Genomic DNA, 24,707 nt, shown 5'->3' on the forward strand with positions numbered 1-24,707 from the left:
GTTTGCAGACCTCTGCGTTTCTCAGCGGAGAAGAATTTCCATAGGGTTTCGTTGTTGCGCTTGCATTGCTCTGTTATCTTTAAACTACTGTCCTAGAGGCATTTAAAATATTTGAAACAATATTTATGAATGAAGTAATGTCTCTTCAAGAGCTGGGCTTTATTAAAAGGAAAATAAACCGTCCATACTGATTTTAAACAGGAACCTGCCTATGAAGCTTACCCCTTAAAATACACTTTTTCCAAAAGAAAATACTGCGGGGTTATTTTCTGCATCATTAGGCATGCAAATGGGTGTAGTGAGAACGTGCAGTTCAAACAAGTCGTTGCAGCAGTAAATCAGATCCAGGAGCCCTGTGTAGCTGGGCTTCTTATCATTTGGTTTCACTTGATGCACTTTGTTCTTGGTGATTTCTTCTCTCAGTTGAGAGAGAATAAACCTGGCACCTTTGATGTGCCCAAGGGAAACCTGCATCTTTCTGAAGAACAAACATGGAGAAAAATGAATGAGTTCTTGCTTGCCTTGATGCGGGGCCATCTCCTTTTGAACCATATGCTGTGTATTTTTGTAAAGTCTGTGTGAAGGTTCAATCACCTTCATTCAATGTTGCAGGATCCTTCTAGAGTTTAACTCACCGATTTTTGTGTAGTGCTGTATTAATGAGCAGTAATGCACTAGGAACATGTTTTACAGACGTAGCTTTCAATTTTCATGTGATTAGGGAGTAAACAGTTTCCCATTACACTGGAAATGGGAATATTGCTCTCTTGCACAACACTTTACCATAGAGGCTAAYTGCTAATTACCAGATTTGTTGGCATTGGTTTAATATTTTTGGAGAGCAGTACTTCATCATTATTACTTATCATTGCAATTAAAGAAGCTTTCACAACAGCGAAGGGAGATGCAATACATATTTCCCCACTCAAGACTATTTTGGACCAGACAAGTGCACCTCTGCTAAAATCTTTTTCCCAGTGAACTCAGTGAAAGGCTTGGCTGTTGTTGTAGGGAGGCTGGACCTGCAAACTAGGATTTTAAAATAGTGCGTGTTTCTTTTGCCTTTCAGGCAGTATTCTGTAGCTACCAGAATATATTTTTTAAATCCTCCACTGTTAACACATGCTTCATTTTTAAATACCACTTGCAAGGAGAGCAAAAGTTCACGTGGCTCCATTGCAAGAGAATCAAGCAGACAAGTGGAGCAACGGCGAGAACTGAATAAATTAGTGGATGTAGCAGATCAGAGAAATTTATTTCAGAAAATAATTATTTACCTCGTGGCAAATACTAACCAGAGGATGCATGACCAAACATTGAAGAGGTCAGCCACAAGTTTGCTGTTTCATTTTGCTCTTCTCGTGCAATTTGTCAGTTTAGAAACCATTAGAGAAACACGACACATAAATATTTTACTATTTCAACATGAAATAGTAATGCCTTAAGACACAGACTCCAAACAATATTGAAAGATAAAAACAAAATAGTCTGCCTTTCACCCCGTTTTGGCTCGCGAGCGCTCCTTCTCCAAGCATGCTCCGCCTTACTGGAGCTGTGCGGCCAAGATTGGATCTTCACAGAGGGTAACTGGGCTTTACTACCTGCATTTATGTTTTCTCAACACAGTCCGGCAGCCTTTGCTGTCATGAGTAATTCTTATGAAGGGCTTATCAGTGTGACTAATTGAACATTAAAATTACCATGTTTTCTTTAGTAAACAGGATCGGGCCTGTTTTCTATATTTAATGTTAGCTCCGATTAGCAAATCAAATGTTTTGCCGTTATGACTGGCAAGATGGTATTTCTGAAACGTATTTTCTAACAGCTGTAACTGCATTTAGAAAAGGGTTAGTTTAGTGAAGGCTGGTACAGTAGAAATATTTCTGTTTTGCAGCATATATTGATTTATACTGAGGATCAGAATAAAAAACACTCCAGTGATTATTTTCTCCCTCGTTTTAGTGCATGATGTTGTCAGTCCTTTCCCATGTGAGTAGCCCTGTTTAAACTCAGTGGGTGGACCCAAGAATTAAGAATGATCTTGTAGGGGAAGAGTTTGCAGGATCAGGCATGCATGCAGAAAATGTCTGATATTCTTGAGTAACACGGCAGAATCTGTGGAAAATGAAGGAAGAACAGTCCGTTTCTATCCTGCAATGCAAAGTATATATTTTTAATCGGAAAAGTAAGTTCTGTAAGTCRGAGTGGGCAGGTTTTTCTTGTATTCTGACAGATTTGGTCGCTATATTGTAGCACAGAGATGACTGATAACCCCCTTCATAAAATTAGAAACCACACCCCCAGACCATCTGGCATATTACTTAAAGAAAAACACTACCCARCATGGAGCTTATCATTGTTTTCAATAAAGAAAATCCAGGCCAATTTGTCAGAGCCCAGTGCTGCATGTCCGATTCAAAGCGAAATCCCGGGGAAGGCAACATGAAAATTCTCTTGTTTAAATGAGAAACAGGCTGTTACGTTAAATGTGCTGCGATTGGAATCCATAGCCAGCAAYGGAGTTTCATTGGCGTGACGGAGAGCTGAATCTGACCCTATTTAAAATAGAAAGCATGCATGGTCCCAGGAAGTAGGCAGCTGTAGCGTGCAGAGTACACAGTTTTACTACTAACAGACTAAATCACCGAAACGGGGGCATTTCCTTCGTTCCGCCTGTGAAGTTCTCCCTGGCTTAGCAGTGTGGTTTTTCTCCTCGCGCTTCACCTCTCCCATCTGTCCCGTGGGAGGTGGAGTTCATTTCATCACCTATTATGTTTGCCTCTCGCTGGGAACAGACTTTCCCTCAGTCGTCTCCCGTCTCCCTGCGTGGGGAAGTGCAGGGCTGAGTGTGCTTCATTGCATGGTTTAAGGGCATCAACCGCAGGGTCACCTTAGGCCATGTGAATTTAATGGCCTGTGATTAAGAACTACCAGGGCGGCTTTTGTTAAGTGGAGATATGTTCTAAATTAACAGTATACCTTTTTGGAAGGTGTTAGATCATTGCATCCAAGAGCTGAATCCATTGGAAAAATCTACTGGGGGCTTAGTAAGGCTTTTTTTTTTGGTGTGAAGCTCAAACCAAAGATGTTATGATTCAATGTGTTAACCTCTTTTGTACCCCTGAGCTTTATGAGGGGCAAGCATCTACCATGTGCCCTGTGTTTCCCCGAGACACATATAGAGAATACTTCTTTACAGTTGGTTGATCATGTCTAGGTAAAGGGGAAAAAAAAACTAAACAAAACAGGATCTTACAGGCTGCTACTTATATTTCCTTTAATAGATCAAAGTTGAAAACTTAATGACATCTATCTCTGCATTTGGATGTCAGAAGGGCATATTTTGCATCAGCCAGAAAGAAGATCAAACAAACAGATTGACATTGCCTTGGGCCTTCTGGCTCTAGGACTGATTTGTAAGACAGACCATTTCAGTGTATTGTACCTTACACTGAATTCCTTAAAAAAAAAAAGAGATAATGAGAATTTCCTAACCTGCTGCTCTTGGTACTAGACGTTCCGGACCTATACCTTTTGGATGTRTATCAAAGTAACATGTAGAAGGGTATGTGCTAAAATTGTATATATTTAAGATTGTACCTTGCACATAATAGTTGTTTGGGAAGGAGATGTGGAAACACAAAACAATAAATATAAAATAACAGTAGTCTTAGGTTGCTTTCCATGTGCTTATATAGGAGAACAGTAATCACACTGGTAGAATGTCACAGGAACTGTGTGATTTATATATTAGCTACTCCATGACCTAGTGGAAAAATGCCAATCTGACAAAAAAAAGAACAATTTCAGCTACATTAATGGATTGACCCAGGCTAATTGTGAGAGTTTTTCTACCCATCATTGAAATGTTGTCAGTAGAGAAAAGATTACAGAGAAATTTCTTGATCAGCTGCCATGAAAGCATTTTTTTGTTATTAAAATGTTAAAAGAGAGCTGCATTAATCTGGCTCAGTGCAGCATCCTCCATCTTCACTTAGTGACAAGCAGTGTTCAATTTCTAAACTAAGAACCACCCATTTCTAAGCTTTCTGCTTCAAGCCTCTTTTTGTAAGGTGCTAAGCACCCATAAACTCCCATTTTTCTTGCTAAGCACTGAAAGAAGTMATCCTGCAACTTCACACTCATACTCTGTATATTGAGGAAATTGATGCAAATTCTGACATGATTCGCTGCAGAATACTGTTGCCAGATCATAAGTTAGGTATCAGGCTTCTTTAAAGTTAAACTAGAGAGAGCAAGTTGAATTATTGTAGCGTCAGTGTTTGAACTAACTAAAAAAAAAGTATTCTGGCCACCCATCCAGAATGAGGTGTGGATTTCAAAGCCGACTTTCTGATTTTGCAGCCCTGCTTGGGCAAGACTCCTGTTGATTTCAAGATCCCTTAAGTGCAATGATTTTTCCAATGACTTCAATGGGAAATGGAATGACTTCCAAATGCCTGTGGGGATCAAGGAGAGACCAAGTGCCTTCAGCATTATAGCAATTGCCTGACAYCAACCACGTGCTCTGAAGTGCTGTTTATTAAAAAGAAATCATCAATGCTTTGGCAACAGAAAAGAATATAATTTGTGTTGCATAATGCATTGAGGTTTCACTGGAACTTGTTTTGCAGTCTGCTGTGCTAGCTGTGTAGATCTCTTTTTTTTTATCCTAAGAAATCCCCATCTGCAACAGGACATGAACCTATGAAATAATATACATGCCTAAGATATGTAGCGAGACAGCAAAATACAGTATGAGCCAGAGGCCTTCTTCACCTTAAAAATTGTCTTATAAGCAACACATGCTCCTCGACATGTCACTTTGCTTTATAAACATGATGATAGAATATGGCTAATTGCGGCTAAGTTGAGCAGTTATTTATAAGCACATGGCTTAGCATATTGGTTAGCTGATCATACTATTCCTTTGGTCTTACCAGTTTCTTTAAACAAGACAGCATGAAATCAGTCATGTTAAAAGGGAGCTATGCCAGTGTGTTGAATGTGGGATTAGAACCTGTGGCTCAGGCCTGCCGTACAGCTGGCATCATCGGCGGTTTCTCTTTTCAGCAAGATAGCTGTGCTCACCATGCAGCTAGGATTTAATCTTTTTTTTTTTTTTTTAAAAAAAAAACACTGTTTGCATGCAGAGATGGTTCTTGCTCTGAGCCTAGCTTGGGTCTTACATGGAGCAGATTTGTGCTGCTTTTCTTTCGAGCATCACTTAATTGTCTCAAAATGAGGGAGGGGTTGTGACAACTGGAGCATTCCAAAAGGGAGGTTGGTATTCAGGTGCTGGACAGCTGAGCAATAGGAAGCAGAAGAGGACTGGAAGAACATCAGAACGGATCCTCATTTTTCATGACACCATTTGGGGTCAGATAGATGGCCRGGTGCCATCGGAAGGGGATGCAGGAGGCCTGGCTCCAGACCCCAGCTCAGTTGCAAATTTCCTGCAGGATCTCAGGCAAGCCATCTTAYCTACCCCACTGATCAGTTTTCTGGAGCATGGGGTACAATAAAAGCAGAAATAAAATCCATTAGTCATTGCTGTGTTCAAACATTACAGGATTGGAGACTGCAAATAAGGCCCATAGTCAGCTAACAAGTTAGGTTCCAAATTTCCCATGAAAATCAATGGGAAATAAGCATTCTACGTAAGTAGTAGGAGCCCGCTTATTGATGTGAGTTGAGACCTTAGATTTCACTGAACCTGTTCTACTGATGAGAAAAATAGGCAGGATGGACCAGTGAGTGTGCCTGKTACTATCTCTTGGATCTCCCATTTCATGTTCTCTTAACTACCTATGATACCATTTTCCAAAGAGCAAAAGTATGCCTTAAGGCACGGAGCTCTTTCTGAGGTGCTGAAAATAGTGTTGTCCTTATATCTTACCAGGCTCTGGAGGTTATTTCACTGGTTGCATGCTCTTTTGGAAAGGTTTTCTTGGAGCAAGGAGGAAAGAAGGTGGTTTGTTTGTAGAGCAGTCCCRTATAATTTGTGTTGCTAACAAACCTGGGCATAAACGTTCCAAAGTCACCTGAGCATATTCTGACCTGTGCATACAGGTAGCAGGGAGAATGGTGGGGTTAAAAGCAGCGTGATWGAGGACTATGGGATGTTGGTAGCATGTGGACAGGGTAATTGATTATTGTATAATAATCATTTACATTTTTTAGTGTGTATCACAGCTTTCTTTGGAGTCGGCAGTGAAACCTTGAAACCTTCCAGTGATATTGCAGAGGGGGCTCCAAGCAGCATGTGTGCTAAAAATTAGAGTTTAGCAGTGCTAGAATCTATATGCAGTGCCCAGTTTGCTTCTGTCTTCCTGATCCTGTTTGCAGATCATGCTGTTGCTTTCAGAACCCCACTGCAGGGGACACGACCTGGACTGCTTCACTTAACAAAACCAAATAGTTGGAGCAGTTATTTTGTTGTTTTCTATGATAAATGAAATGCCAAGTTTTCCATCTTCGCTTTTTCTCATGGCCCTTTAACCCATGTGGTAGGCTTATTTAGGGAACAAGACAAGCCTGGATGCAGTCCCAGAGTTTGCAGTAGCTTCAGATGCCCCTCCAAAGGTTAGGATACTTCACAGGGGATTTGTTCTGCAACAGAGAGGCTAAAAGGAAAGCCATGCTAGTTACTTTTCGCTTTTAATTCTGTYCTAGTATTGTCCTTAAAAGCAGGCAACAGAAAATTTACAGAAGCAGTATTGTTGCTGTTGGTGTGTAATACTGTATTTAGTACTGTAGTCTCATGCCAGAACTTCAAGCAGCTTCTTCTAAGAAACATTTTAAGTGATATATTCTTGTTCTTATTTCTATACCTTCCCAGTAAGAAAGGTTGTATTATGCCTTTCACATGAAAATGCAACTGTCTGTCTTTGGATATGGTTCTGTGTCACAGAGTAGGCACTGTTACTGGGGGCTTTCAGTAAAACGGGTATTAGAGTTAAATTGTGCGTGCTTATACATGACATTAAATGCTAACGACTTCTCTGCCTTTGCAATTGCACTCACAGGAGTTACCTTAGACTAATTACAGTAGAATTTGGTCTTGTGCATATGAACAAAACATATGTATAGAACAGCACTAAAGTGGCAGTCATGCTTGTAACATAGCTGAGGTTTAATATTTTGTTTCCCATTTTAGGCTATGATGATGTTTCGGAAACAAACTTGAGATCTTACAGTGTTCATTCTGCTAAACATGTGCAAGAAAATCGTCCTGTGCCCATTCGCAGAAAAAGRAGCATTGGTAAGAAACAAGTTATTTGTACATAGAATAAAAACAGAGGGGGTGCTTTTGGTCAGCCAAACAGGACATTTTACTGGAAAAATGCTACACGCACGAAGGGAAAAGGCCATTTCTAGTTTCTGCCTTTTTGTGTGCACAAAATGAGCCGTTGCCTGATAAGCTGTCCTCTGGAGGGTGTCCATAGGAGACAGACAAGCACAAATTCTTTACATTCAGCTTCTTGTTGCAGCATGTTAGAAAGTTAGACCTTGGTTAGAAAATGTTGTGATATTCAGTTTATAATTCATAATGTGGGGAACAGCTACAGCAGTGTGCTTTAAAAAACATCAACAGTTGGTAGAGTTTTCAGTACAGAAGCTGTACAAAAGGAAACAGCTTGACTCCTTATTTAAAAGAAAAAAAAAACAGTTTATCCAAAAAATTAAAAGCAATTGACGGAAGTGCTGGGGCATTGATTTCCATCTTTAATATGGCACCAGCCATGTTTACAAGGGATTTTTTTCTTAAAAAAACATTAATGATGATCCAGCAAAGCCCAAATATAAAATTAAAGAGACATTAATGAATTTTAGGACAGGATTTGTATGCAATGCTTGTTCATCTGATTAGATCTGACCCTTTTACCATTCCACTTGTCTGCAGAAAMTATCCATATTCCTACCTGTTATAGATAATTCATAGTCAATATGTTTTACCTTGAAGCTATGGTTGTATGAAGTATATAGCACAGCGTGCTGTCAACATGGATTTGCAGTGTGAGTTGGCAAGTGCACTCGTCACACTAAATGCCTCTAGAGAACAGCAGTTCTGAAACAGTCTGCTGCACTTGGCACCTTACTCTGCAAGGTGTTGAATGCCTCCCCATAAAAGTCAGTGGGAACAGGATATGCTCAATAACTTGTAGGAGCTGTCAACTAACTTGCAGTATTRGATCCTTTAATTTTCTTGAGTCCATGGTGTTGGGGATTGAGAAGAAGAATTTCTACTCTCTTTAGCCCACCAAAATGTCTCTCTTCCAAAGCCAAGCCTAGATTTTCATGTTGCAGGCTCAGGCCAGGCCTTAATTTTTTATACATCAGAAGTTGCTGAAGCAGTGCAGGCAGTGCCCCAGTTCCCTGCCCCATCTACCCTAAAACTATCAGTGCTTCAACCGAAAGGCAAAAAGTCCAAGCCGCCTTCAGAGAAATTACTGAACAAATTGTCCCTGTCATTGCTATTATTTTCTGGACTGTTTTCCCCTTGAATTAATCAGCTTTCCTTCTTGGGCAGTCTCTTGGTTGAAACAGATAAGTGATTAGGATTTTTCATGGCAGCACCATCCACGGCAACAGCACAAAGCTATTCTTTTTGATCCTCATGTGGTTGGAACAGTTGTCTACAAGCTCATCTTAGCTGAGCCCAGCAGAATACTGGATTAACTAAAAATTACATTGCAAGCTCTTTGGTCATGCTACTCTCGTGATTTTGCCTCATTCAAAAAATCAAATAAAATCCAACATGTACAAAGCTTTGATAATTTAATTGAGAAAGAATAGCAGTTGACATTTGGGATGGTGGATGGAGCCAGCTCTCTGATACACGGATGTTAAGGGTGTGGAAGTGGAAACCCAGAACTCAGAAATTTCAAGCTGGTGCAGGTGGTTTCCCAGCTTAGCCAATTTGAGTGTGAGATAAATATTCTCAGTGCAACTTCTGTGGTGGTGTTTGCAATGTGTTGCACATTTGTGTGACAGTATATATATGCAATGATAGCCCCAATATTGTAAAATAACAGCTGCTATTGAGCAGTGGCTAAGAAGCTGTATTGGAGAAGCCCTTGGCTTGCTGTCAGTTTTAAAGAGTGAGCACTGTCATCTGATGGTGTGTGCTCCGAGCTATGTTGAGACTCAGACTATTATAAACCCTCATTTTAGGGCAGGGCCTTTTGGAGTGACTCAGGCCCCTCTCTGGTGTAGCACGCCAATTTTAATGGCAGGCAAACAGTACTGACTTATGAGTAAGCAATGGGAGCTGAGAGCACTGTCTCAAAACCCCAGCTAAGGCTGCCAGTCATAAACTGGTGGTGTAAAGTATCTGGGTGCTCTGAGGTGAGAGCAGCTGTTCACCTGGAAGTGTGAATTTCTTCCGCCTGCAGAGGAAGCCATCCCGGCTGTCTGCAAAACACGGACGGTTATATATGAGATACCTCGGAGTCAGATTGATCCCACCTCTGCCAACTTCCTGATATGGCCACCCTGCGTGGAGGTGAAACGTTGTACGGGCTGTTGCAACACCAGCAGTGTGAAATGCCAGCCATCACGGATACATCACAGAAGCGTCAAGGTGAGCAAATAGTGACTTCGGGGCCCTGAGAGGCTTCTTTTACATGTAAGAGCTTCAGGTATTCTTGTGGCTGTCCTGTGTTACCTGATCTTTATTATCCCTCCTCATAGCAAGTGGATTAGATGCAATGCTCCTCTCCATTGTGAGGGAGCAGATGGCCTTTACAAATTACATGATTATTGGAAAATGTTTGGTTTGGATTTGATTCTCATAGGATTCCCTTTAGGTTTTCTTCTYCTGTAATGAAAATAAAGTTGATTCTGTGGTTCCCATGATCTTGCACAGAACAGATCTTGAAGTTAAGGAGATAAAATGACTCAAGGGGCATTGGACTAAAAAAAAAAAATAAATCACAGTATGGAATGCTGTTTTCTTAATTAAATATTATGCAGCCTAAATTGGGCTTTTATATTTGACAACATAACACTTTTGATCTGAAAAAATGTGTTTCAAATTATCTTACCCTAGGGATAGAAGACTCAACGGCTTCATGCTGTATTTAATCATTAGAAAAAATCCATTTCTCCCTGTTGCAATTTTCCAGTAAATATTATGCAAAATACTTCTTATGTTATTGGGCTTCACTGTGTTCTAATTTTTATCAATGTTTAAACAAATAATGTTGGTTTACATCTGTGTGAAGGAGATTAGACTTACACTAACCATTTATATTGTTAAACTTGTGAATTCATGTTAGAGTATTTTAAGGGTGGAATTTGTTTAAAAAAATAACATTCTTGAACATAAAATTGCCCAGCACAACACACTGCTCACTCTACTTGCAATGGATTTCTTATTAAGAAAGGTGCTGTTAACTTGTGTAGCACTGTACGCTTTAGACACAAAGGGTGACATCTGAGCCAGTTCATTGTTTCTCATGCACACGGGCATATATCTGAGCAGGACTTTTTTCTTTTTCCTTTTCTGAATGTCTGAAAAGCATTTTCACACTCAAATAAGCTGGAGAAACATCTGAACACATTTCCTCAGTGTTTCCAAAAATAATTATCCTTTACATTTGCTTGCCACCATTTCTTTGGTACACTTTGCAGAAACAATTAGAAATGAGGAAAAAATTGGGATCAGTTTAATTAACTGAGGGCTGAGAACAAACTGGGGAAGTTAACGCATTACARCTGTAAGCCTTTTAGAATGGGAGCTTAACAGAAAAGTGCCTCCTGAAYCAGAATTATAATATCCAGTGCTGTTATCTGTGTGTTTGATACTGCTTCCAATTACTTTTGTATAGCAACTAATACATACAAAACAGCTGGAGATGCCCAGCAAAGAGTTATCCTGCATATTGTGAGCTTGTGGTCTGGGATTATGTACCACAGAGTGGCTTTGTACTTGCTACCTACCCCTGCAGTGACAGGGGAGAGAGAGAAAGAGAGAGGCTTGGCTGTGGCAGTCCTCTGCTGCCAGGGCACCCCAAGCGCATCTTGAAAGCCTAGTTGCAAACTCAACTGCTGGCAGCAGCTTTGCAGGACATCATTACTGGGGCTGCTTCCCCAGCTCATTGCTGTGCTGAAATCTCTGTTTCTCATTCAGTCCACTGATACAGTTTTAGCGCTTTTAGATTTGCATTCATTTTAATAGGGCACAAGCTAAAAGTAGGCTCAGCTGAGCAGCTGCTTTTTGTGGCTGTGTAAATATATTGCCACCAGCAATATCAATATATGTCAGCCAGCTTTGGAGAATGTTTTTTTCCAAGCTCCAAGACTGCTCGAAAGAGTCATTAAGTAGAAGGGAAAAAAAGGACAAGAGGTCAAGCAGGAACAGGATGTTCATTGTAAAGGTTGTAGGCTGACCCCACTGTCACACCAGAAATCTCTGAACAGAATCCATATTTATGCCCTCCAGAGTCAGATCCTCTTGTAACTTTGATATAATTGATGGTTTTATGAGCCTTTTGCCAATCCTACGTTTAGAGCCGAATGTCTGCTCATGCCATTAACTTGCTGGCCCAGAGTGAGGGTCGCTGGAAAGGTAGGGGGAGCGGTTTTGGAGAGCCTTCTGGGCTGTTCCTGCAATGCGGTTGGAAAGCCGTCTTGTGTTTTCCCCTGATGTCAGACTGCATAAAAGCCTTCTTTTGATTCAACATTGAAAAGGCTTTCCCCACTTCCTCTTCATTGACAAGGTAGTGAGATCATAGCTGGCCCATTCACACTAGAAAAATGTTCACCCAGAAAGGTCAGCAAGCGGGTTTGCATCATCTAACAGGCTAAAGCAAAGGATGTTTTCTTTGTCTTACTGAGGGCCATTGTGGTCAAGGGTAAGAGAGACAGCCGTTCCAGTGTGGTGGGAGCAGCAAAGGTGCTTTATTTGGGCATTCCTTTCTTGGGGATCTGATTCAAAGGCAGCCGTGGGGGATGCCCTTACTTGCCTTCACTGAGCCTGGTCAGGTGCTGGTGTACCGTAAATGGGCTTGTAAAACTGTGGTTGTAGGGAGGCCCCAACCCAGTGGTGCTGGGACACAGCTCCCCTAAAATGGGACTTCTGAGGTTCCCCCTTCATGGGGTAGATACATAAAACATGGGTTCCCCTGCACTATAGCACTGTGAGCCCATAAGGATACAGCCTCCCGGTCCTAAAGAAATCTGTATTCAGCAAGCTGTGCCTGTACAGCATTATAAAAATCTGATTGAAATAGATCAACTGGTTTGAGAATTGCTCTTTGGTATGAAGTATTGCATTTCTCTCCTTATGACAGAGAAACAGTGACATAGATTGGTGAGTAGGGGTGTTGGTTTCACTTAAAAATACATTTCCTCTCTTCCTTGAGAAAACATTTCAGTAACATCCATACTTTTGGTTGCTTCTACATAGTGAGAGGTGTTTATCTTTCCAAGTACTAGACCATTYGTTTGTTTGGGGTGGTTCTGACCCGAGTCTTTCCAACAGGTTTCTCATAATGTTGAACAGAATGTTCTGTGCATTTTTGATCAAGGCAGCAGAAAATGGTTAATATTATGGAGCAAAACATGCCTGTACTGCAGGTTTTGAATAGCCAAGCTGAGTGTTACAGTTGTTGGCAGCAATATTCATTTCCAAACTGAGAAGATAGAGCTAAATTATTCTATCTACCTCTGTTCAACCTTCTGCTTGGCCTTGGGCCATAGCTATACCGATTTTTACCATTTCTGAACATTCTATGTTGAGCTGCTTTGGGGAGATTTAACATAGGCTAGTCCTACAATAAGTAAATAGGAGGGAAATGCTGAGAGAAAATGAGCTGGAAAGGAAGGAAAAGATTGAAAAGCTACTCCCCAGCAATCATTTGAGAATTGTAAAACAATGGATTTAGAAGAGAGAAGGGCAAAAATGGAGGAAGYCATAATGAGTTGTTTGGCAGAGCTACAAAGCGTCTGGGGTTTAGACCTTGTAGAACAAATTGCACATGCAGGTAAAATGCCTGTACATAATGTCTACAGTCTTCAGAACATTCTTCCTCAATGACTCCATTTCTATCATTAGAATAAACCGCAATTTGCTTATAAGCTATGCTCTAGTTGAAGGGTACTGCCTGCATGCAGTCAGACCTCCTGGGCAGGGCCAGCTGGTAGATATGAAAAGTAAATTTAAGAATAGGGGGGATGGGGGAAACCCTGACSCAGGTGGAGCAAAGAGCTCGAGTCTGAGAGAGGCGCCCTGGGAGGGCCAAGGTGGGGGGTCTGCGCCAGGCCGCCATTGCCCTTTGCACCCTGCCTTGCAGGGGGAGAAGCCTGGCAGCTCCCCCCTCAGGGGAGAGAAGGCAGAAAGACCCCCAAGAGTCCATCCCGCCCCGAAGGGCGGCTAGGCGGCTGCAGCACCCTCCACTCCCCCTCCACGGCCCATGCAGCAACGCTACGGTCGGCCCCGCCGCCAAGAAACCGCCCYTCGGGCGGCTCCCGCCTCTTCCCGCCCTCCGCGCCGCCGTCCCGGCATGCCCTGCGGCAGCCTCCCGCCCCGCGCCGCCCGCGCTGCGTTTCCCGGCGTGCCCCGCTGCCGCCGGCTTTGACAGGGCCGCGCACAACCCCCGGCCGTGAGGGGGCCGTGACAGGGCTGCGCGCGGCCCCGGGGCGCGGGCGGTGCTTTCGGTCTCACGGGAGTCGTGACAGGGCTGTGCACAGCCCCTGGGACTGACAGGGCCGTGCACAGCTTATTTATGGAGTCCTGTAGTTTAGAAGGTATTGTCACCATTCTTCGTTTTGTTGCATTAGTGACAAGTAAAAGAAATGGATGTTGATATGGGTAGTTTGTTTAGGTGTGATGACCTCAAAGCATTTAGTAATACATGTAGCAGTAATTGTCTAAGGTAAACACCAGGGAGGAAAATACAATGAAAAAAAAGGTGCTGACAGAAAGTCAAATTCTGTGCTATTAGCATAGCTGGCCCTGTTTCTACCCACTGAAGATCAGACATACAACCGTTATCATTTTAGATTATTATAAGTTGCGATCCTGTGTAGCAGCAGGTGTTAGGAGACAACACAAACAACAATTTTAATCTGTTGTGTGTTGCTTCAGTTTACAGTATGTCTGTTTACAGTATCTCACAAAACATGTTTCTTTTAACTAGCCTGAAATAAAGCCACAGAACTTTTTGTTGAATTATGTTTTAACTATAGTATAGTAAAGAGCAGATCTTTCAATTGACTGCTACAATTGCTTATGAACCTGTTCTTCAAAGTATCATCTTGGGTTTTACTATTTTTAGTACCAAATAGCCACAGGAACTGCATATATATTTCAATTTGAAAAGCAAAGTAAAACAGAGATAGACTTTAAAAAGTTTGATTACAGTTTATTTTTGTTGCATGTAATTTTCATTAAGGCTGGTTTATGCCAACAGTTGTAATAAGCATGGCAGATATCAAAGCTGTTTCGTGATTGCTGGGTCTCTTTCTTTGTCTCTGGTGATGGAGGTGTCGTAATTACTCTTTGTTTTTGTAAATTTTAGGGATTAGTCATCCTTTGATGCTGGATGACTCAGATGAACTATATATTTTCAAATCTTTCTATTCAAAGGCTCGATGGAGTTGGGTTTTTAGATAAAAGATTTTGAAACATACTGCTTCAACCTATAGTTAATCTTTCAGCAAAAGCATTCTTACATGTCATGGCCAGTTCTTAGTTTTTTTATATAGAGAGCTGACACTTTTGGAAAACATCTTGAATGTGGACATTTTAGTTACTACCTCTTTCTCTATACAGCTCTTGTTTGCTGGGTGAATGCAAATAATTTCAGATCCTGCTGACAGAAGAGGCAGTGAATAAAATGTGGATTTGAAATCCTGCCTCTGAAAGCAGTGACAGACCTCCCATTGATTTCAATAAGGCTGAGATTTCACTCTAACTTATGTTAGTGTCATTCGTAGGTCCCTAATAGTTGGTGTCCATAGTCAGAGTTTCTGGGAACAGGGAATGTGCTTTTTCACTGGGAATATGATTTTTTCCACCCAGCACTCATTTTGTGAGACTGTTGTTCCACTTTTAGAAGGACCAGAGAACAGTGTTTTCATAGTTTGAAGATGATTTCGAGCATTAAAATCGTACCAAAAATGCCAGTAAACCCTTACCAGGAGACTCTAGTGTAACTGTGAATGCTTTGGTTGTTTGGTAGTAACCGGAAATTTTGTTGTTATACTGACTGGACTTCATAGCGCTGTCATTTGATTTCTTCAGAGGGAACCAGCCTCTCCTCTCATTCTTTTCATTCCTCTTTCTCATTGTATACAGTAATACATATCTGTATTATGTTCCCTGGAACAAACACATTATAGCCCCCTTTTGTCAAATGGAAGATTCGTAATTAGTAGGGTTGAGAAGCCATGATTGCAAGAAAAACAGCTCAAAGATTCCTTCTGGATGAGATGTTCTCTATCAGCATAAGGCCTGATTCATCTTCTATCACTTAGGTTTATCCTCTGCTTTCATCGCACAAGGGTTTTGATTTGAGTAGGTTAGGTAACCCAGGGTAGGCTAGCCAGAGTGAATGAAGCCAGTTAAAAATCTGTGATCTATGTTCTCTTCCTGGGCTAGAAGATAATCTATACCAGCTAAATGAATGACTACCACCTATTATTCAGGTGTTTAAACACAATTGTCAACTAAACATTGGACCTCTTACATACTGTGTAGCACTCTTCTTTCTCATATTATGCCATATGTCCTTGCACAACATGCCATACCCCCAATCATGACCATCAGACCTGTGACACGACATGATTCTGTGCCCAGCAGTCCATGGCCCATCTCCTCTAGTGTCCCAGCATGGCAGTGTTCCTGCTTCCTGCACCCTGTGTCTTCCCAGCCAACAGGCCCCAAGTCAGTCAGGTTGTCGTCCCATTTAGTGCCCCCCACCCCRACCTATTTCCCTTCTACGTTGATTTCTTTCAAATGCAAGATTGGCTTGTGGCCAGAGCTTCGCCAGCATGCTCCTTCCTCCAACCTCAGCTTGCCCTCTGGCATCCTTCCTTAAGGATGCCATTGCTTTGGCACGAAGTGGAGCAGTGCCACTGGATATAYTGAAGACCAGTAATGTACCTGCCAGCTATCTGCAATACAACCAAAAGCTGAGTCCAGCCTGTGGGTGGTAGTTCCCTTGCACATCAGTGCATGGGAGCTCTTTTAAACAAGCCACAGGTTACTGCAAGAAGCTGGAAGGACTGAGAGTGCTGCTTTCTAAGCTGATTTTCAGATTCTAGTTCTTTGAATAGTGGGCACTTTATGTTCAAAGGATTTTGAAAACACCAATTTGTAAATTAAAAAATATATTACGAACCAACCCAATTTAACAGCTTCACTGTTAGCCTTCAGCTGAAGTATAGTGGTCAACAYGTACACAAAAACATACTAAAAGTGATGATCTACAGAACAAACATTGATTTGAATACATATMTAAAAGTTTATTCTGATATATGTGAAAACTGAGTTGCTTAAAACTTCAAACCCACATGAATGGGAAATTGTTTTATCTCTTGGGGGAAAAGAAGATTGTTTCAAACTGCTGAACTTGGATGAACAAATATTCTGTGCTATAAATAGTTACACAATGCACAATTAAGATAAAGGGTGATTAGTATGCTAACATTTTATATGGGTTTGGCTTCATTCAAAAATACAGGTATATATTTACCTGTGTTCAATCCTGAACTACGTTACTGTGTTTCAGTACATACCTCATCATATTTTATAGGTGGCAAAAGTGGAATATGTTAGAAAAAAGCCAAAATTAAAAGAAGTTCTGGTGAGATTAGAAGAGCATATGGAATGCACCTGTACATCATCAAATACTAATTCAGATTATAGAGAAGAAGAAACTGGTATGTTTTTCTTTTATTTTTGTATTAATGCTTATTTCGCATGGACCTTGTTTTTATATTAGTAAAGAATGTAAAGCAACTTTGCTTCCAGTAAACTCAGTGGAAGAGCTCCCAGYTATTTCTCTCTGTGTTGATGATGCAAAATTAAGGGAGGATTTGTGCTGGATAAATAGTTTGGATTAAGAGTTTAAATTGTCTCAGTTCTCATTAGGTTAGCCTTTAAATAAAAGTAAATGCCCAATATTATTCAAGTCTTGCTTAACTAAGTTAAAGGTTGTCCTATTGCAGCGTGTTGGTGGACCCCATTGCCTAATTTCTTTGACTTTGTAGAGACAAGGTTAAGGCTGAAATTTACTTGACCTTGGGGAAAATAGCCTTGAAATGAATATAAAGCACTGAGGAATAACTTCTATATTCAGAAGTAAGGAGTTTTGAAACAACAGTGCCTGTTTCCTTTGTCTTTCTGCTCATGTATAGGCCARAATTTATTTTCAGTTGTCACATTAAACATGTTTGCCTTATCAAGACAGCATTTGAATTAGCACAGGAAAAGATTTTTGGGGAAGATTGCTTATTTTCAGTGYGACTTTCATAAAACCACCCAAAATATTTGGCTCAAATTTTCATCCTAGAGTACGATTAATGTAGGACTTGAGAGAGATTCTGGAAAACAGCTACAGTTGAAAGGACTGCTCCCATTCTCTCAATTTTGGCTGAAGACAGACTCAAAAGCTTGGTTTCACCAATATTGGACATTTAGGGATGCAATAGATCCAGCCCCAGAATAAAAGTGTAGAGCAGGTGAATATAGGATGAAGGCTGCCCAGAGGTGATAGGTTTCATAGGTTGCTGYGTAAGGAGGAATTTTTTGTACAGTTTCCATCTAGCATAGACAAATAAATCTGGTCTAAGCAAAATTCAGCTACAATTGCTACATACAGAACAAAAAAATTAGAATTTGTGTAAAAGCAAAGTTAGGCCTCTGCTGTGATTCTTACCGCACATCAATTTGTAATACAAGCTGAGTGTTTTACCTCAAACTAGGATGAATTATGAGTAGACAAAAACACATTAAAAGTGATACTTTCTGTGTGTATGGTTTGATATTCTTTCTATGACTTGTATGTGGAAAAATTTTTCATGAGCTCAATTTCAGTTTTTCAAAATGTCTTTAATGGCCAAAGACTAAGCAGTTAAGAATTTAAGCTGAAGACTTCTTTTTGGTGTGTGTGAAAAATGGAGTAGAAATGATTGTAATGAAAGAATACAAATTTCTGGGATTTAATTATTGACAGGAGCAGCACTTGCACTAGCAAGTGGATGGTGAGCTGAATTTAGTTGAACTGTAGAGCTGAAAGCAAATACTAATTACAGCATGGTAACAATATTTATGGATGGGTCTTGGAAATGATGTGTGCAATGCCAACTTGGTTTATTATTTTTTTACTTTTGTGTAATTACTTTGTAAACTGAATGTCAGATCAGAAGTTATAAAGTTATTACATTAATGCAAAGGATAATGAGGTTTCTTTGAAATGTAAACGGTTTGAGTATTTATTACTTCAGTGTTCAACAAAATGCGTTACCTTAGGGCTTTTTACCAGCCCTGCCCTTATGTTAACAGGAAGGCCTAGGGAATCAGGTAAAAAACGGAAACGAAAAAAGTTAAAACCAACATAAAACCTACTGGAACTATTTGATATTCAGGTAGGACCTATATGCTGAACACCCTAATAGCACAAGTAATGGAAAACTTAATCAAATATCATCACTTCAACTTAATCACTGTTCAAAATCTTGACACTTGCTACCTCAAGGCTGCAAAGAGATTAGATCTGATTGGCTTTGATAATTCTACCTGCTGGTATTTTTCCTTTAAGCTCCACATCACCATCAGCATCTTACATTCTTGAGCTACTTCCTATTCTTGCTTTTTTTTTTCTTTTTTTTTTTTTGGAGGGCGCTAATACTTCAGCTTCTGAAATCTCAAGTTCCATTGCCTCTGCTTTTGTTTCATTATTATTGATTTCTGAAGTCAAAGCATCACATAATAATGCATGAATGAATTGCCAGATTACAAATCATTTTGTTTCCAGTCATTGGCTGTAAAACAGTGAGTGTACATGTGGTAAATATTATATGCATGACCATCAAACCCTTGTTTTGGCATAACTGGGATTGATGTTACATGCACCTGAAACGATCTGWTGGTCTGCCTACCAAACAAGATGTTCAGAGATACCATTTTTGTGTAGCAGGGCTTGTGTTATTTATACCAGAAAACTAAGATCTTTCTTTGCTTTGTCTCGTTCAGATGATGATAATCATTCATCAAAATTAATGAAGTTTTCAGGGTAGTGGAAAAGTAATACCCTCATAATGCAAAAGTGGCTAAAATCCTTTGGCAGTGAATTAGCAATGTATGATGATGGCGGTACACGTTCCAAATCAAGTATGGAGTTTCCATTTCTTAATGACCTGAAATTATGTAAGCTACAGAAGTTGCAGTTGATTCTAGTATTTGGAGTGGGAATGATTTGGATTTTGCAGTGTATGTGCCTAACTCCTGGATGATGGTGAATTTAATTTCAAGCACCTGTTTTTGCACATAAACTCCCAATGGCAATTTGCATTTATACTGATGTATTTTTTCTAAAGAATGCTAAACTTAATATCCTGTTTCAGATTAACAGATATTTATTGGGAGTAGTATGATAGAAGCAAAGATTTTGTAAAATTCATCTTTAAAAGTGAGCATGTAAACTCAATCAAAACAGCATTTAGAACTTCTTGTCCCAGGTTAGTGACTCTTCATGCAGAACAGTATTTTTTAAAATCATCTTCTTAGAGGATAGGACCTTTGATTCTAATCATAGAGTTATTGTATCTTTTTTCTCTCCTGCAGATGTAAGGTGAAAATAAGCTAGAAAAAAAACTTCTCTCTGGGACATGGATGTACATGGTTTGTTACATTCCTGAACCTACTATGTATGGTGCTTATTGACTGTATATTTTATTTGTTCTCCTATGTGAAAAAAAAAACTGGCTCAAAAGAACACTTAATGAGAACAAAGAGACAATGTACATTTGTTTAATGTGACATCAAAGCAAGTATTGTAGCACTCTGTGAAACAATAGGAAGCTTCCCTGTCCAAAAAAGAAAAAAAATGAGAGAAAAATACTGAAAAGAAAATAAAAAGACAGTTGAATGAATGGAGGATACCAAAAGTACTCAAAAACATGACAAAAATCTAAGTGAATAGTGGATTTCTGTCAGAGCAGTCAACGGTGCTTTACGTCAAGAAATGTGCCTGTGTTCTTGATGAAGATGGATGGACACTGATGGACTTCAGGCACAAAAAAAGCAGGAATGTATGAAACGATCAAATGCCACGCAAACACTATAGAACAATACATCCTTGCTTGGTGGTGTTTTAAAAGTCTTTAAAAAAAAAACCTTCTGGGGAGCCTTAAGTGGATTTTTTTTTTTTTTACACCATAAAGTGATTATTAAGTTTTCTTTTTACTCTTTGCCTAGCTTTTTATTATCTCTTGGACTACATTTGCCAATAACACATATGAAAGACTGGTATAACAATAGCAGAACACAAAACATTATGGTATTTCTCCTAGTGGGATGCAAACTAATGAGATGTATTAAAATAAAAATGGTATACCTATGCATAATTTTCTAGACGTTTCTTGGTTTATGTTCCCCAACCTCCCCCGTAATTTAAAGCATTGCATAAAAAGAAAAAGAAAAAAAGAGAAATGTGCGTAAACAAATCATAGGATATTCACGCAAAAGTCCTTCTTTTTCCTTTAAGACTTATGCCAGTTGCCTACTAGTGATATTGTGTTAGCAATTGTCATTCTTATCAGTATACAGATACTTTTATTTCACATGTTGGAGCTGTGTGAAATGTACAAATTCTTGTATCTGCATTGTACAATGTCATGGTGGCATGGGAACTACCTTGCTGCAAATATTTGAACAAAACCTAAAATTCTTTATTTTTGGTAAAATGTTATGCTTTATGTGTATTCAACAGAAATATGTGTTTTTGTAAAGGTGAAGTTTGTATTTTTATCTAAAAATTAACAGTTTTATATACCTGAGAAAGCCTGCTATGTTTTCTTGAACCAAAAAAAAAAGAAAAAAAAACATTTTGTGGTCATATTTTTGTAGTAGAATAGCCCAAATAACATCAAAATCTATTTTAACTGTAGCAGGGCAGGTAAAATACTCTGGCAACAGCTCCTGTATTTTCAAAGTACCAAAGGATTAATTGTTCAACTCCCCATGGATTGCAGTGGGAGCCACCTGGCTGAACCCTTGTCTGCTACTTTGGAAATTTAGGGCTGTGCCAGATATGACATGGCTACTCACTTGGCCAAAATCACTGCCCCACCCCAGTAGTCTGGATTATGTACCCTTTGTTTTATTTGGAGTATCACATTGGATATGTAAAATGAACTACTGGATTCTTTTCTTTGTAAAACATCTACAAAGAGATGAAAGAGTTTTCTCTCCTTTGTTTGGAATGACAAAAAAGTTTGTCTTGAAGACAGTGTTCCCCCTCAAATCAAAAATATCTTCAAGTGTGAATGAACTTTAGATCCTTATAACAGAAAAGAGTGAGATTTTTAACCTTTCCATTTCTTTAAATATAGTTCAACCATTCCCCTCCTGTTCCTGCAACTACGTCCAATTTCAACCAAACAAAGCAATGTTAGCTAACAGGCATTATTGGCTTCAGATGCTAATGCAGAGATAGAGTTAGTCATCATTCTATTTTGTGATCATTTTCCCAGTGTATTCGTTGAGCACCAAAACTGGAAATACATTTAACTAAGATTGTCTGTGCTTGTTTTCCACTAAGTGTACTGTTCACAATGTTATGCACATGAATGTATGTGTCTGCGTTTAAAAAAGTGTATAAAATGTAATTTATATATTTATGTTTCAGTGGGATGCCAATAATGTTGCTCAGTCCTTTTTTTGTCTAAAAGATATCTAATGAAAAAAGTTCATATATCCATTAAAATCATGTAGATAAAAAATGTTATGTGACCCACTCAGACACTGTGCAGGTATGAAAGGATGTCAAAGTCACTTAAGTGGAATAATTTGCAAAAGAATTGTCAAGAGTCCTGTAATTGCACTAGCATAAGAAGGTTACATTCAAATCTGTGGGCCAGATTTCCTGGAGTAACTCCATTGAATACAATGGAGCTCTGCTGATTTACACCACCAGTGAGTCTGGCCTTATATTTAATTCTTGAAAAAAGGCAAACTGAAAGGCATGCATTTTATGGGTGCCAACAAATAAATGTGTTATGCCAAATTCGGAAGACCATGAGAGAATGAAGACTGAATGGAGACTTTTCCAGTAGCTGTTTGTTTGAGACTTGTAGTCTCTAGTTAATTTTGTTACCAGGAACGAAACGCACATGAGTCTTTGTTCTCAAGCGCAGTGTTTATATGGTATGCAACAAAAAAACACAAAAATCTCAGGGCTATATTCTCAGCTAGTATAAATTGGCAAATGTTTTTGACTTCAGCGCCCCTAAGCTAATTTACATCAGGTGAGGATTCAGTCCACAGTTTTTAAAATATGAGGAGTAGTGTCATGACATGTGTGCCATTTACTGTAGTCCAGCTAAGATTCTATTCGCCAGCCTTTCAGGCCATGGAAGTAGTCCTTCTTTGAAATGGCAGGTACAACCAGAAGGGACAGTTATATTAATGGTTGTGACACAAGAGAGARTAATTCAAAGTTAAGTTGGACATTTCAAGGGCCATATCCTCAKCTGGTGTAAATCACCATTGCTCCATTGTCCGCAGTGGAGCTGTACCAGCTTACACCACTTGAGGGGCTGGTCCCTCATTCTTGCTCATCCCTTTCGCTATTCGGTCCTGCAGGGATCTCAGACTGTCGTGTACTGTTAATGTAATCCTGTGTTCTCTAATACTTAAGCACAATAAGTGAATATAAGAATGAGTGTCAGACTTAACTTTGAATGTCCGAGCTCTGAAATGGTTTGTTTCACCATTGTGGCTGTAAATTAAACAGTTCTCTGTGCATTTGTGAAAGCTGTGTCCTATCTTCTTCCACTGTCTACTGGAGGTGGACTCCCATCTGGGCTTCTAATGTGCAACATTTGGAGTGTTACAAGAAAGAGTGTGAGCAATAGAAACCTCAAGATATTTGTTGGACAACTCTGTTATTTGGGAAGTGGGGGGCTAGTGGGGGACTTAATTAAGGAATTGAAGATGATAGTTGCTATAAGTCATGTTTCCACTGAATCCTTTAACACTTTGTTGTTTTATCCTTGCACATTCCAGGGATTTGGGAATAGAATGCTTTTCTGTTCAACATTCTTTAATCTTTTTCACTGTCCACTGATTCAGAAACTGTTGGTTTTATCCTTTTTGAAGTCTTTCCTGGTTAAAAAGCATATGTGGAGTGAACTGTCTGAAAGCAATCTCAGTGTTATGATACTGGTGCATGATCACTGATTCTGTAGTCAGTTCATTACGTTTAATTCTGTGCTTCGTCTTTCCAGAGCTGCCCTACAGTGGCTTTTGTTGAGTGAAATGAAGGATTACCTGCCCGCTTGCTTTCCTTTTCTTCTCTCCTCCGTCCTGTTTGGCATCTGCTTTATGCACAGTGACTACAGGCAGTTGCTTCTCTCAGGCCCCTGGTGGTTCCTAGACAGATCCAGCTCTAATGTGTCTTCGAGCTTAGGCTTTCTTCTCTGCTTCGATTGGTGTCTCATACGTCTCCTCTCTTCGACGGGTGTCAGCATTCCAGCTGGGAAGTTCTCAGCCATCCTCCTCGGATTGGCAGCACGTCTCCTGCTGTGGTCTATATTCTGGCTACTCTCTGTCTGACTGTAGGGAAGCCCAGACTTTCCCATTCCTCTGTCTCTGTTTCTCAGAAAGGATTTCCCTTCCCAGGTTCTTTCTCATCATCTTTTCTCTCTTCTCCTGCCTGAGAGAACAGCCTTTGATCTGTTTATCTCTAAATCAATTGCTTTATCTAGGCATGTGTCCTGAGATCCTGTCTCCCAGGCGTACGGGCCCATAACTGACCCCTACATGAAAGACAAGTGCTGTTATATAGACATGCGCCTGAGGAGGGAAAAAGATTCATCTTTGCATTTGGAAAAATATCCATTACTGAAAGCTCCCTGCTAAAGCCCTGTCTAATTAAGTAATAATAAGTAATAGTATTGTGTATCTGGAATAGTGATATTGAAGCTATTCCAGACATCTGACAGTTCAACTAAGATCAGCAACCCTTTTTATAATTTAATCAGAAAATGTGCCCAAAAGCAAAGATGAATTTTCAAATCTTCCTCAGATTTGGATGATCAGATGTAAATTGAAGGAAATCATGTTTGTAGGCCCTCTCTATGGCTTTGAAAATCTTACCCTCAATATTTACCTGACCCTCTCTTGGGCTGGAATCTTTGTTACTTTAAAAGAGAAATGGAGTTATGTATTTGTTTTAAAGGAAGTCATTTTCCTGGGGTTTCTACTCCTCAGCTTCTTGTACTACCAGTTCTCAGAAACACAATCATGTTAAAATCAGTCAAACATGTGAGGACTCTGCTTAAGTTTACTTTAATTTCAGGTAACAGAGGGAAGCAGTCAGTGTTTTATTCCCAAAACTTCAGCTTATATTTTTTATTTTATTTAATTATTGTGCATTTTTCCACAATTTGATAACAAAGTATTACTTATGTCTGAGCTTTTCTGTGCTGCTCTTTGCTGTAGTGTCTCGCTGCAGCACAGCCTTGAACAG

At 39.8% G+C, this 24,707-nt stretch overlaps 1 protein-coding gene across 7 annotated transcripts in view; it reads left to right on the top strand.

The window, feature by feature from the left end:
- The window catches only part of PDGFA (platelet derived growth factor subunit A), a 34,341-nt gene that overhangs the window by 2,464 nt on the left and 7,170 nt on the right, over nt 1-24,707 (top strand). For 3 of the 7 annotated variants that reach the window (XR_014895424.1, XM_085301597.1, XM_085301621.1), the window contains exons 3-5: nt 7,160-7,264; nt 9,399-9,586; nt 16,767-16,893. Coding sequence is in view for 4 of the 7 variants with exons in the window: in XM_085301597.1 (XP_085157723.1) it covers nt 7,160-7,264; nt 9,399-9,586; nt 16,767-16,893 (420 nt within the window). In the remaining 3 variants the exon portion in view is untranslated. Of the gene's footprint in view, nt 1-7,159; nt 7,265-9,398; nt 9,587-16,766; nt 16,894-18,517; nt 18,601-19,578; nt 19,693-19,798; nt 22,991-24,707 lie in introns of those variants that run through there. The other 4 variants (XR_014895425.1, XR_014895431.1, XM_085301611.1 and 1 more) reach the window with 4 other exon arrangements.

This window comes from Rhea americana, unplaced genomic scaffold, assembly GCF_003343005.1.
Source record: "Rhea americana isolate MKP2758 unplaced genomic scaffold, rheAme1 scaffold_10, whole genome shotgun sequence".
NCBI classification, from domain to species: Eukaryota; Metazoa; Chordata; class Aves; order Rheiformes; family Rheidae; genus Rhea; species Rhea americana.